Source organism: Salvelinus sp. IW2-2015, linkage group LG10 (genome assembly GCF_002910315.2).
Source record: "Salvelinus sp. IW2-2015 linkage group LG10, ASM291031v2, whole genome shotgun sequence".
Taxonomy (NCBI): Eukaryota; Metazoa; Chordata; class Actinopteri; order Salmoniformes; family Salmonidae; genus Salvelinus; species Salvelinus sp. IW2-2015.
The window spans coordinates 20,877,503-20,891,940 of NC_036850.1; the positions used below are offsets into that span (position 1 = coordinate 20,877,503).

Genomic DNA, 14,438 nt, shown 5'->3' on the forward strand with positions numbered 1-14,438 from the left:
ATACACCAGGTTATATGAGGATAGTGGCTGCGTCCCACCCTATTCCCTGTGCACTACTTATGATCAGAGCCTCTAGGGAATAGGGTGACATTTTGGATGCACCTTGTCGGTCTCACACACACACACACACACCTGCTGCTTTGTACTGTCATTGCCTCTAACTGATAACATCTTCACAGGGGTCATGGTTGTATGTTATTTACAACACTGATGCCACAACACCACCGGTTAGACGTGGGAGCCTCAGTTAATGCCTAAAGAATAGGCTCACATGCTATATGGTCTGAACAGTGTATAGGACAAACCAGCATAACTACCTTTTGAATAGTAGACCTTTTATATGCTTGTAATAATGTGTTATTGTAACCCGATGGCAATTGAATTTCTCCCTGGAGTGTCAATGACAAATGCAATTCACTCGTCCAAACTATGACTATCTGTAACCTTTTACTGTAGTCAATCTCAGTGTTTATAACAGCTCATTTCCTCTTCACTCGTGACCTAGGTGCCATGGTTGCCTGGCACAGAGTGTGTAGCCAAGTACAACTTCCAGTCGACGAATGAACAGGACCTGCCTTTCTGTAAAGGAGATGTGTTGACCATAATCGGAGTCACCAGGGTAAGCAAGGCTCACCTTTCTATACTGTGTAAAACCGTTATGGTGCTGGACTTGTGTAGTTATACAGCTGTGTTAAAAGCGTAAGGATTGGTCTCTTTTCTTCCAATTTTCACCTAAAATGACATAGATTTGGGTAACTCAAATCAAATTTATTTATATAGCCCTTCGTACATCAGCTGATATCTCAGTGCTGTACAGAAACCCAGCCTAAAACCCCAAACAGCAAGCAATGCAGGTGTAGAAGCACGGTGGCTAGGAAACTCCCTAGAAAGGCCAAAACCTAGGAAGAAACCTAGAGAGGAACCAGGCTATGAGGGGTGGCCAGTCCTCTTCTGGCTGTGCCGGGTGGAGATTATAACAGAACATGGCCAAGATGTTCAAATGTTCATAAATGACCAGCATGGTCAAATAATAATAATCACAGTAGTTATCGAGGGTGCAGCAAGTCAGCACCTCAGGAGTAAATGTCAGTTGGCTTTTTTAGCAGGTCCGGTGAACAGGTCAGGGTTCCATAGCCGCAGGCAGAACAGTTGAAACTGGAGCAGCAGCAAGGCCAGGTGGACTGGGGACAGCAAGGAGTCATCATGCCAGGTGGTCCTGACGCATGGTCCAAGGGCTCAGGTCCTCCGAGAGAGAGAAGGAGAGAATTAGAGAGCGTACTTAAATTCACACAGGACACCGGATAAGACAGGGGAAATACTCCAGATATAACAGACTGATCCTAGCCCCCCGACACATAAACTACTGCAGCATAAATACTGGAGGCTGAGACAGGAGGGGTCAGGAGACACTGTGGCCCCATCCGATGATACCCCCGGACAGGGTCAAACAGGAAGGATATAACCCCACCCACTTTGCCAAAGCACAGCCCCCACACCACTAGAGGGAAATCTTCAACCACCAACTTACCATCCTGAGACGAGGCCGAGTATAGCCCACAAAGATCTCTGCAACGGCACAAACCCAGACAGGAAGATCACGTCAGTGACTCAAACCACCTAGGGACGGCATGAAAGGGCACCAGTAAGCCAGTGACTCAGCCCCTGTAATAGGGTTAGAGGCAGAGAATCCCAGTGGAGAGAGGGGAGTCAGGGGGTAACTGTCAGGTCAGGGGGTAACTGTCTGTAGCTCAGGACCTGAAGCAAAGATATGCATATTCTTGATACCATTTGTGAAAGGAAACACTTTGAAGTTTGTGGAAATGTGAAATAAATGTAGGTGAATATAACAATTTAGATCTGGTAAAAGATAACACGAAAAAAAATGCATGTTTTTTGTTCCATCTTTGAAATGCAGGAGAGGCCATAATGTATTATTCCAGCCCAGGCGCAATTTAGATTTTGGCCACTAGATGGAAGCATTGTATGTGCAAAGTTTTAGACTGATCCAATGAACCATTGTATATCTGTTCAAAATGTATCAAGACTGCCCAAATGTGCATAATTGGATTATTAATACATTTTCATGTTCATAATTGTGCACTCTCCTCAAACAATAGCATGGTGTTCTTTTACTGTAAATTGGACAGTGTAGTTAGCTTAAATTCTTGTTCATCTAACTTTCTGCCCATATCAGATATGTCTATGTCCTGGGAAAATGTTTTTACTTACAGCCTCATGCTAATCACATTAGCCTACGTTAGCTCAACTGTCCCGTGGGGGGGACACTGATCCCGTAGAGGTTTTAAAGGGTGTTTCTGCTGCTATTTCAGGATCCCAACTGGTACAAAGCGAAGAACACAGTGGGCAGAGAGGGAACCATCCCAGCTAACTACGTCCAGAAAAGGGAAGGGGTCAAGTCAGGGGGAAAACTCAGTCTTATGCCGTAAGTACACGAGTACCTTGCTGATCTGTCACATAGGATGTGCCCTTACCTGTGAAGTTCCCATGTTTCACTGTATAATAAAGGTATGAATATGGGGCTTAGTTCATTAGAGTTGGAGTGTTACAAAGGCCTGATAGGAGACGTTGGTAATTGATTTGTTATTTCTTGCCGCTTCTCTGTCTCCTCTGCTCTCTGGGTGGCTGCATGCCACTGTGGGTGGGTGGGGCTAACTGGCGCTGCGATTTGAATCGGGCTCTTTGAAGGGACAGCTATTTCAAAAGAGGGAGAGAAAAAATGAGAGACTTATGCAAATGGTATAAAACTGGAGGCCAGGAGGAAATCAGAGTTCTCATACACACACACAGGACAAGGCTGAGGTTGCTGCACTCAAACTTGTTGGACCAAAACACACTGATGGGGGTGTGTGTCTCGCTCTGTCTCACACACACACACACACACACACACACACACACACACACACACACACACTGCAGACTCTCTCCCCCACCATCCCCATCTTCTGAGCTTAACCGCCCAGCTGAGCAGAGGAAAGCTCAAGCAGTGTGGGGAAGGGCGACCAGTCAAGTGTTACAAGGAAGGACAAAGACAAGGCTACTCCACTGGACAGGGAACTGGCTAGAGGGAGTGAGTGGGTTTGCTGTCCTTATGAAGTAGAGGTCACCAGTGGAGGGACTGGGCAGAGTCCACTGCCCTCATACTCTCCTTCAGCTGTAAGAGAGCAAACTCTCTGTAAATACAGCCAATGATACATCAGCCCTGTGGATCCCCTCAGAGAGGAGTGGTTAGTGGTGTGAGTCCGAGGGGGGTTGTTATGTTATTATGAATTGGTAACAGATGTCTTGGGGAAAACGCTCCCTGTTGGCTTATATAACTAACAGTCAGCTGTGTTCTTGGGTATGTTGGTCTCCACACCCTGAGAGATGCTGCTCTTTGACCTCGCAGCTCACTGCTTCCACCTGCTGGTAATCTTCTACTCTGTTGGTAAGGAGAGGGAATTATAGCACCACCCTAAAGAAGACTGTCAAAAGGCCTCAGTCCCCTCCTCACTGCAGTCTCTCCTACCTCCTTCCACACTGTCCTTCCTTACTCTATTTTCCCCTTACTTCTAGCAGCCTGTTTTCCGTTTCTCCCATCGTATGACTAATGAATAGCACAAACTGCAACAAATGACATATTACATGCCCTGCTTCCTCATTAAACGGTCTGACTGATTGCTCATGTGTGCTCCTCCTGTGTTTGACTGGTTGGTCATATGTTTGGCTGGTAGCTCCTGTGTGCTCCTCCTGTGTTTTGGCTGTTGGTTACTCAGTGTTTGGCTGGCTTACTGGCGCCTGCTCTCAGATTAATGGGAGTTAAGGAGGCTGCTGTCCATGGAGAAGCAGCTCCGCTGATCTAATCAACTCGATCCTCTCTCCGCATTAAGCCGCTTTGCACAGGCCCTGCTCTGTCTCTGTCTTGGTGCTGGGCAACAGAGGGAGGGAGGGAAGTGTGTAAATCAATTACACACTTTGATTACCCTTAACTCACCAGCCCCCAGAGAGACCCCTGTGGACCTCCTGCTGCTCCTGTTTCCATACTGCTGGGGGATTCTGTGTTCGGGTCTACTACAGATAAGAGATGAATGATTTAAGGAAAAAGACAAGAAAGAGGTGGAGTTTATCCAGTAGAAGCCTGTAGATCTTGTACATGAGTTGAGATGGAGGCCGTGTTTAATAGCTTGAGCAAAAACAAAGGGAACCGCGTGTGTTTTCCCTAAGAGAGCTTTCTAAGTCCAGTGTCCTGCAGCTTGCCTTGCGGTCAGCCGGGGGCAGGTTTCATAGACTGTGTTCTGAGGGGATGAGAGACTCTATGCTGCTCTCTCTAAAAGCCTCCTCTCCTCAGTGAGGTCTCACCTCTCTGTGATAGAGGTCTGGCAGGCCCTGCTCTGTGTCTTGCCTTCCCTGTGCCGCTTTGCATTTTCCTGTTATTGCAGAGCCTGTGTCAGTTTCAGACTGCCTGCCTGTGTTTATTTGTCGGCGTTTCCTGTTTACGCCAAGGTACTTTCTCACTGGCTCCTTGAGACACAGACGGGCTCACTGCTCTAAGCACAACTGTCTAGAAATGCCACTGCCTTACATTATGCTGATCTACTGCTGTTGTCCCCTTTACCTTGTCTATGGCTGATTTGTTTATCAACTCTTTTAATAGGGCTTTGTATGTGTGTTACATGGCCAACATTGCATGCTTGCAATAATAATAATAATGAGTAGATCTCCCCTCTACTTATAAATTTGTATTTTTGCCCTTTTGATGACCTTGGTATGGTAATTTTCTGTAGTCCATTAAGTCCCTATCTCTATGTCCTGTCCCTCCCCCTCTCTCCTCTCCTCCTCGTGTCCATCCCCAGATGGTTCCATGGTAAGATAACGCGGGAGCAGGCAGAGCGCCTCCTCTACCCCCCAGAGACTGGTCTGTTCCTGGCGAGGGAGAGCACCAACTACCCCGGGGACTACACCCTGTGTGTCAGCTGTGACGGCAAGGTGGAGCACTACCGCATCATCTACCACAACGGCAAGCTCAGCATCGACGAGGAGGAGTTCTTCCAGAACCTCATGCAGCTGGTGGAGGTAAGGCGGTGTCAGCCTGTCAGTCCCAAACACTCCCTATTTCTTACTGTTTAGGCTACTCCCTCCCACTCTGCCTATCCTGTATGGTGGTAAGGTACTCGTCAAGGACGCTTAGTCACATAGTTAGAGAAGGCGGTGGAGGTTATTGATGGGAGAGCGACCAATATTATTTGGGGAAATGTATTATATTGATACTTTGACTCTCAAGTATTGATTTAAGTTAACGTTAGCAAGCGCTAGTCGGCTATACCTGGTATTTGTTTCATCCTATAGCTTGTTCTGTCTTTTTAAATAGGGAGCCAACATGATTTCAGCACTTATTTCCATGACTGATCAAAACTCCTTTTCCTGTGCTCTCTCGTCTCTGCAGCAGACCTATAGTGAGCAATATGTTTGGATCATCAAATGGCAATACATATATAATCGGCACCTAAGTACCATGATGTCGTTCGGTCCCTGTAATTTCCCAGTCCTAGTGGAGGTAGACCTCCGTCTACTGCGTGGTCTATTAGACAGCTTCTACTACAGCAGTAGGGCTGAGTCAGTGTGTTAAGGGAGGAAGGAGGCCATGGTGGGAAAGGTCTCTTCCCCAGAGATAAGATGCTCCATCAGGCTTCTAGCTAGATTGTTTGCAATCACACTTTAATTAACGCTCATCTCTTTCCCAGAGGCGCTGCTGGGATCTAGGCATGAATCTGCACACTGGCATCGAGGACCATCTGTCTAACTGGCACACTCTATCTTATTATCACTCTACCACAATCCTCCGCTTATTCCTTCTGCGCTTTCTCGCTCTCGCCTTACACCCCCCCCCCCCCCCCCCCACCACCACCACCGCCCGCTCTCTCTAATAGCGCCTGTGACTGGATCTCTCACATTCTTGTGATTTTTAGCCCCCCCCCCCCCCCCACCACCACCACCGCCCGCTCTCTCTAATAGCGCCTGTGACTGGATCTCTCACATTCTTGTGATTTTTAGCTCGTTCTTTTTCACCTTACCCTCACTGGCCTGTCACAACAGGCTCCATCCACATTGGTACACACAAGTTGTCCTTCCCTGTCAAAAGACCCACATTTGTATTGTTAACCACATAATGGAAATCAAACACTGTTGCATTTAAGGGATTAGTCAATCACATGTTAAGTACTTGGGTTGTTATGGATGGTGGGTACTTGTGTGGCGATTCAAGTGTGTATTCAGGCACATTGAGTATTTTTGTATTGTCCAAATATCAGTTATATAACCTTGGTTTCATGACTGCAAATATGCAGAAATGTGTTAATTTGATAATGGGTCTTTAAAGCTCAAATACAGTGTTGACATGAATATATTTGTTTAGTAGCTTGTACAGAGGCAATAGTTCCTATACCATGCTGCCCTCTGGTGGTTGTGAATGCTACTCACATGTAAAACAGACAGTGGCAGTCAGATTACACTCAATGACTGGGTGCTTCTCCATTGATTAACAAACTAATCATAGGTCAAAAYGATGGCCGGTGTGTTTGACTGGTTAACCTGATCACATGTAGATCAGTTGGTGTCGACAGGATTATGTATCAAAAGTGAAGGTGTGGTTAGTGACCTCTCACCACCAAACACACAATTCCCATGCTTCTCCTGTTAATTAGCAGAGTCCCCTCTAGCCCTCCAATCCCAGCATCCTTTTCACCCCAGACTGCTGAGACCCTTGAGTCCCGCACTTTGTTGTCTGGTCTTTGACATATGGTTGACATGCAGTTCTACCTCCTCAGTGTGACTATGCAGAACCTGTTAATATACACACTATCCAACTCACCATGTTCTCTCTCGCCTATCTCCATTCAGCACTACACTAAAGACGCRGACGGCCTCTGTACCAGACTCATCAAGCCAAAGCTGATGGAGGGAACGGTGGCCGCCCAGGATGAATTCTCCAGGAGTAAGAACACTTTACTAACCTTGTGTTTCCATTCTCTGAGTCACTCTTGGTCTGTAAGAATACACAGTGACTCAGTCTGTCTTCATCTTCTGTAGTACAGGAAACCTGGGCTTAATCACTTGAATTAGCAGTAAGTCTTTAAACTTGTGCTTTGCTCTGTCTGGGGAAGAATGATGTTTCATTAGTTCTGCTGGAACCAGAGTCTGACTTTCTCTCTGTTGCTGCTCCACAGGCGGCTGGGCCTTGAACAGAAAGGAACTCAAGCTCATCCAGACCATTGGCAAAGGGGAGTTTGGAGGTAAAGACCCTAACTGAGACCAGTGCTGATAAAGAAGCGTCTCTTTCCATCCCCGTGTGAGGTCTGTGTGTCGTTGTCCAGTGTTACATCTCTATGTATCTGTTCAGATGTGATGGTGGGGGACTACAGAGGGACCAAGGTGGCAGTGAAGTGCATCAAACACGACGCCACGGCCCAGGCGTTCATCGCTGAGGCCTCCGTCATGACGTAAGTCTCAACCATTCTGTTTTATGGTCTTACCCACTTTCTCTAAAACCTTATGACTGTGTTTCTGTGTCTGTACACCTTAGTGCGTAGCTATGTCACTTAAACTCTCTTCCCTGCAGGCAACTGAGGCACAACAACCTGGTTCAGCTGCTGGGTGTGATCGTAGAGGAGAGGGGCAGTCTCTACATCGTCACAGAGTACATGGCCAAGGTACTTCAGTCTAGTCTTGCTGGACCAGGGACTACTCTATCTAGGCCGTGGGCTGGAGTCCACTGTCCCTTTATGATGGGGTCTGTTCCTACTTCCCAGTTTGACAGCCATCCCTCTCTCCCCCCACCACAGGGCAGTCTAGTGGACTACCTCCGTTCTCGAGGACGGACCGTGCTGGGAGGAGACTGTTTGCTCAAATTCTCACTGTAAGTCATCCTCAGGAASTTCTGCAGTATTGGATTTCTTTATTCAATTATAATGTGATTTCCCTGGAGAGGATGCCYGAAACCAAAGTATTTTAAATGGCTATTGGTATCACTTATCTACAATGAAATTAGTTATTTTTTCTTGGCTGAGTGATCCCATTGTTTCTCTCTTTATCTGTCTCTCACATCTGCTGTGCAGTGACGTATGTGAAGCCATGGAATACCTGGAGGCCAATAACTTTGTGCACAGAGACCTGGCGGCCCGGAACGTYCTGGTGTCTGACGACAACATCGCCAAGGTCAGCGACTTTGGTCTGACCAAGGAGGCCTCGTCCACACAGGACACTGCCAAACTGCCCGTCAAATGGACCTCCCCCGAAGCCCTGCGAGAGAAGGTGAGGGTTGAAAAAGAGGGGATTGGACGAAGGAGGGAGTGTAGATGGGAGGATGTTTAAATAGTGTAGCCTAAGCTCTGTCTTTGTGTCTGTGGTGTCTTGTGTAGTTGACCTCTTTCTGCTCCCTCCACAGAGGTTCTCCACTAAGTCAGACGTGTGGAGTTATGGTATCCTGCTATGGGAGATCTACTCCTTTGGGCGTGTGCCTTACCCCAGAATTGTAAGTATGACATTGTGAGGTGACTCCAGCAAGGGGCAGCAGCCTTATCTGTATTGCTTTCTCCAATGCAAGGCAAAAATGGCTATCTTGATGAGTGATGTATTTCGTATCATTTAATAGCTGTGAAGCTTGTGCACAGGCAGATGGGTTGAGGCCACTGTTCAGACAGTGGAGGATGTTAGAACGTAATAGGAGAGTATGTCGTTGGGTTGATAACGCCCTCCCCTCTGCTCCTCAGCCCCTGAAGGAGGTGGTGCCGCGGGTGGAGAAGGGTTACAAGATGGACGCCCCCGACGGCTGCCCAGTGGTGGTTTACGACGTCATGAAGCAGTGCTGGACCCTGGACGTGGGGCTGCGGCCCTCCTTCCGCATGCTGAGAGACAAGCTGTCGCATATCAGAGCCAAGGAGCTCTACCTGTGAGGGGCAGGGAGGGAAGACACAGCAGACTAGAGCGGAGGGAGGGAGGGAGCGTCCAGGCTGGGGGAAACTAACTGGAGCAGGACCGGAACTCCTCATCCAGCCTCACCTGTAGACCACACCCTACCTGATACCTGACCTGTACCTGTTTTCCTCTGGGACTGTAGTAAACCCTCCCGTGTTACCTTCCCTCTCTAATCTTCTGAAGGAAAGGAACAGAAGTCCTGTATGTGTTGTATAGCTTTCTGTCAGCTGGTTGTCTTCCTCCTCTGTCCAGTCCATCAGCCTCCCTCTACCCCCTTCCTCCTCCTGTTCTCCCAGTCTCTCCACTGTGGCGTTGTCACCTCCTCAAACTCTTCTTTTCTTCTCCAAAACGTGATGATAATGGGGGAGGCTGGCCTTTTCCTCCACATGTTTGTCAGGTGCTCTCAATCTCTCTCGGTCTGTCTCTCTGTGCCCTGATCATTCCTGTATCTGTGTTGGTTGGTAGTGTGGCGCTGCATGCTGTCTGTCTCTCACCCTCCTGTGTGGGGCCTTACTTGGGGCATTGGCTCTGTGCCAAAGTGCTTCCAGTATACAGAGCTCCAGACCCCCTCAGCTTCCAGAACCTACTCCTCCACTCGGACTATTCAGTTTTTATTCCTTTTTTTAAAGAAATCTTTTTTTAAATAATTTTTCTGGTGGGAGGTTAGTTGTGCAGTTGTCTCCCTCCGGCTCCAGAACAGGTTCTTCTATGTCCGTTAAAGAGAACGTGAACATTTCAGAGGAAAAGAGGCCAGTACATAAAGAGCCTCCGCTGGGAAGCGCCTATCTCCAACTCCAAACAGGACAGGGGAGGGAGGCGCACTTCTCAACATAGTCGATTCATCATATGTGGGCTTGTTTTATATTAAAATATAATTAAAGGATAAAAAAAGAACCAAATGAAGCCAAGGAAAGACAGACTGAAGGATATAAGAATGTTTTAGTGTAGCGAATGCTGGGGTTGGGTGTGTGCATGCCGTGCGAGAGGCCTTGGGTTTAACTGTCAGTGCGTTCAATGTTTATTATGCTACCATGATTATGAATAAATCATTCCGTCTGAACAGTGTGGAAAGAACGTCAACAGTCCACACTGACATCACAGGGAGAGGGGGCTCCCCTCTGAAAGCACCTGGGTACTATTCAGTCATGTGAATGTCCTGGATGATAGAGGTAACAGCAGGGCAGTGGGCCACTGGGGATGCCCTGGGTGTTTGTTCCATATGAAGTGAACCTCTAGTCATTATGCTATTACACACACACACACACATTCCCACACGGTAAATATTAATTTACACAGAGGTAATACAGCCATTCCACACACTTTACATACCCACTGGGTTCATACATACATTTGGGCCAATTAATCTTATTTGACTGAACTGTGAATAAGGTATTCTAACTGGATTGGTCCTGTGGTCTTCAAATCACATTTTTATTCGTCACATACACATGGTTAGCAGATGTTATTGCGAGTGTAGCGAAATGCATGTCAGAACCTGTGACTTCACAGATTGAGCCTAAAATAATAATTTCTCACACCGCTCTGTTTTAGAATGTAGAAGTGTTTATGAGGGTGTGATAACAGATATAGCTGATGTGCCAAAAGAGTCTTCAAGCTGCAGTGTTCTGTGTCAGCTGATCTGTTTCCATTTCCAGTGGTTAGTCAAATAGACTAAAGCTCCTCTCATCATTTCATTCTCTTCTCCATTCTTTCCCCTGGAGTGGCTGTTCCTCCACTTGCCTCCAGTGATGTTCTGCTGCAAACAGGGCACACACAGAATGACTGAGCAGAGCTCAAATAGAACAGCTTTAAGGGCCTTGTCTGTGTGACAGTGTATTTTTTTTGTTTTGTAAAGAAAGAAAGAAACATGATTCAATTATCTTCAGCTTTTGTCTTTCTTTCTGGCTCAATGCCTTCCTTTGCCCATGTGTCTTTCTGTTTCCATCCCTCATCCTATCTCGCCAGCCCTGTTGCTTCCTGCACATAAGGAGCCAACAGTTGTCCATGGCCCTGGCTGACTGGCTCATTTTGATTCCTGTGAATGTTAATGGCGTTGACAGTCCAGAGTGGTAACAATGGGCTGGTTACACAACACATGGCGCTCTCAGCCAAGACTGCGCCTCTGCTTAGCTGTCAGAACCCATCGTTACACTGGGCCGTCACTCCATCTCACATTTACAGTGCTTCTGAAAACACAGGAGGATCAATGCTGGAGAGGGACCTCTCAGATTTAGATGCATGTTTTGATGTGTCCTGTCTCTATGTCTTAGGCTACTACAAGATTGCAACAATGAATCTTACTCACTGAGTCATGTGATGGTTGTACCACTACCATGGATCAACACCAGCTGGCACCGTGTAGTCTACTCCAGTAGAACTCATGGATGGATGGAGATAAATATGTTACGTCAGGCCTTCATTGTAAATAAGAATTTGTTTTTAATCAATCTGCCTGGTAAAATACAATGCATCAATAAAAAGCCTGTGTGATATACTGCTGGTGTTATAGTGTTAACACCATAGTTAGTCACCCCTCTTGCGTGTTCAAATGTAGCCGCATTAGGCTACTTGTGAGTTATAGAGATGTCATCCTACCTTGGAAGGGTCATAGTTCATTCCAGGACTTTTGCGTATGATTCTCATCTCACACTGACACACACATTCACAATTAAATGCCACAATCCTGTCAACTACACACACACACACACAGTTCAGTGCGTGTTCTTCACTATCCCAGATGAGTGGACGAGGATGCATCCTGTTTTATTCAGCTTTTGATACGTTGTCAGCAGAGATCCATAACTTATCTCCAAAGCCTGATATTTCTTGACAGCAACAAATTAAAACTCACCATGAATTAATCTGATTACACCAACAATTTTTGTTAAATCCAGGAGGATTCTGATGTTTGCAGGCTAGAGGCTAGTGTGGATTGTAGTGCCTGAGCCTCTGGGCCATTTGAAGTAGTTGAGTTGACAGATGTACATGTGACAGAATGTGGCCGAGGTCATCTTTCTTCTACTCCATGTACTGCAGCTGTCTGCTATGACAGGAAACCATATCATCATGGATACCTCATCCAATTCGACATGCTGCTGTGATCACAATCCAATTATTAACTGGGTGGTTTGACCCCTGAATGCTGATTGACTGAAAGCCATGGTATATCAGATCTTATACAACGGGTGGGTCTAATCCTGAATGCTGATTTGTTAAAACCGCGTTCAATCCGGTGTCTATACCACAAGTTACCGACTAAATCTATGACTTTAAAATGCCTATTCACTCTGTTCCATGTGACTGTGCAATCCACTGTTTTATCAGCCCAGCCAGGTAATTTATAAACTTGATCTCCACTATCAAAAACATCTAGACATTTTCTCACATTTCTTTTAGACTAACATTTAGTTTTCAACAGCGGAGAGTTGTATAAACCTTGCTGTCTGTCTCTCTGACATTTGCAGCATTGTTCCAATATTCTATTTCCAGCTGTCGCATAGTAATGAACGTGTCGGGATGAGACAGACAGGCAGGCAGCTTTTCTCAGCCATTCGAAATCATGAATCAGTATCATTTTTATAGATATATAAAAATAAATATCAATAGAAAACAAGTCAAATGAAACAAAGTGCAGCTAGTTTGCGGTCTTTCCAGCTTCAGTGATTTGATATAGCTCTGTTGTTGACTAGCTCCTGAACAACAGTGTCCTGACATAGAGAGCACATTTTCTATGCTAGGTGAAGTCGTGCCTCTTTATCTCATTGTTATGGATGTATCCAGATAAATGTCACTAGAGAACAGTTATTGCAAATGCAGCTACTTTGTTGTTATTCTGGCTGCACCGTTTGACATGGTTGTAAGTTAGCCGTAGTTGGCTAGCTAGCAAGCAAGGGATAAGAACGTTGCCTGCCAGTATGGCAATATAACATTTAGAACGAATGACTGGGTAGCGCCCATAGATACAGAATGAATAAATTCATAAAAATAACATTTTTAATAAATATGTAAATCATTATTTGAATATGTTGGTAACCCGTTGTATAAAGGTTATAATGCCCGAGAAGCCGGTATTTGGAGGATATATTGGTACGGTTTGCCGGCACTCGACTTTGTCATGGGCCTGACAACACTCATGCCAATATATCCTCCAAACACCTGCTTCTCGGGCATTACCACTTAAGTATACCACGGTATGACAAAAAAAAAAGTAATTACATTGGTAACCAGTTTATAAATTGTTAGGATTTATGTTTATGCATAATAGCCTGTTAGCATATTGGTTGAAGAGGAATATTGTTTTGCTACACACATGCACGCACAACCCCCTCTGTATAGTGTGTGTAGGTGTAAGGAATGACCAACACAGGCCATAAAAGCGGTGGACAGTCTGGAGAGGGGAGGGGTGCAGCTCTCTAGACCAACCAAGAGTTTAGAATACTGGACAATACCATATTAGGAACTGTTTTAGTGTAGAATCGACAGACCCAAGAAGGAGCTAATCTACCCAGCAACCAGATGTGGACAAAGGAACGTGCCAAGGGGCTTGGACAAAGGGCCAGCAAAGGGGGGCAAAGTCTAAACCACGCCCAGCCTCTACTGTGATAGGCCAACTGGACACGTTGAGAATAAAATTGTCATAGTATAAAAACTACTATTTGAGTACATTCCACAGTTCTCTGTTCATCCTGCGCGGTGAAACAGCGAACCCGTATATACGAAAATTGCATTTGCCATTCATTGTTTGCGGTAATTAAACATAATAAAAGAAAGTTAGCAGACCTTGCATTTTATTTATCCTGACACCGGATGTGTTACACGCAGCGTTTACAAAATGCAATAAGGCAACTCAGGGATTTGTGGTATATCGCCAATATACCATGGCTAGGGCTGTATCCAGGCACTCCGCGGCGAGTTGTGTCCAGTTAATCTGTGTTGCATCGTGCATAAGAACAGCTCTTAGCCGTGGTATATTGGCCGTATACCACACCTCCTCTGGCCTTATTGCTTAATTATTTCACCTGATATGGTTGCCATAACTCTCAAGACTGGAGACACTGAACATGTTCTAGAACATAGAAATAGAAGCCCTAGATAAGATATATAATAATGCTATACTTTATACAGCACAGAGGAGGTTATTTTACTGGGAGAAATATGCAGAGAACAAAGACACTGATGCCAAAATGGGGTTAATTTGTACTGGTAACAGCAGCAGGACATGTGGGGGAGTTTTCCGATTCCAGCCCAATCGGTGACGACAGGAACTTAGTGAGGTGATTGGTGCTGAAGGGAGTAGTCAGGCCGATGTCAGGCTGATGTGGCTGCGATGTGGTGCTGTCTCAGCTGTCCACATGGGCCAACTGTGCTCCCCACTCTGTTGCTCCTGACAAATCCCCTTCCACAAAGCTCCATCAATTCCCTTCCTTCCCCTTCGTCTGCTCTGGTCTGGGATCAGATCTCTCGCTCTCCTG

At 46.1% G+C, this 14,438-nt stretch overlaps 1 protein-coding gene across 2 annotated transcripts in view; it reads left to right on the forward strand.

The window, feature by feature from the left end:
• LOC111969510 (tyrosine-protein kinase CSK) overlaps positions 1-11,461 on the forward strand; it is a 40,224-nt gene extending 28,763 nt beyond the window's left edge. For both annotated transcript variants that reach the window (XM_023995686.2, XM_023995687.2), the window contains exons 3-13: positions 506-619; positions 2,331-2,443; positions 4,851-5,070; positions 6,895-6,988; positions 7,221-7,286; positions 7,394-7,493; positions 7,613-7,703; positions 7,836-7,909; positions 8,109-8,304; positions 8,438-8,524; positions 8,763-11,461. In XM_023995686.2, the coding sequence (XP_023851454.1) occupies positions 506-619; positions 2,331-2,443; positions 4,851-5,070; positions 6,895-6,988; positions 7,221-7,286; positions 7,394-7,493; positions 7,613-7,703; positions 7,836-7,909; positions 8,109-8,304; positions 8,438-8,524; positions 8,763-8,945 (1,338 nt within the window). In that variant the 3' untranslated portion in view covers positions 8,946-11,461. The remainder of the gene's footprint in view (positions 1-505; positions 620-2,330; positions 2,444-4,850; positions 5,071-6,894; positions 6,989-7,220; positions 7,287-7,393; positions 7,494-7,612; positions 7,704-7,835; positions 7,910-8,108; positions 8,305-8,437; positions 8,525-8,762) is intronic.
• Positions 11,462-14,438: the final 2,977 nt, after the last annotated feature.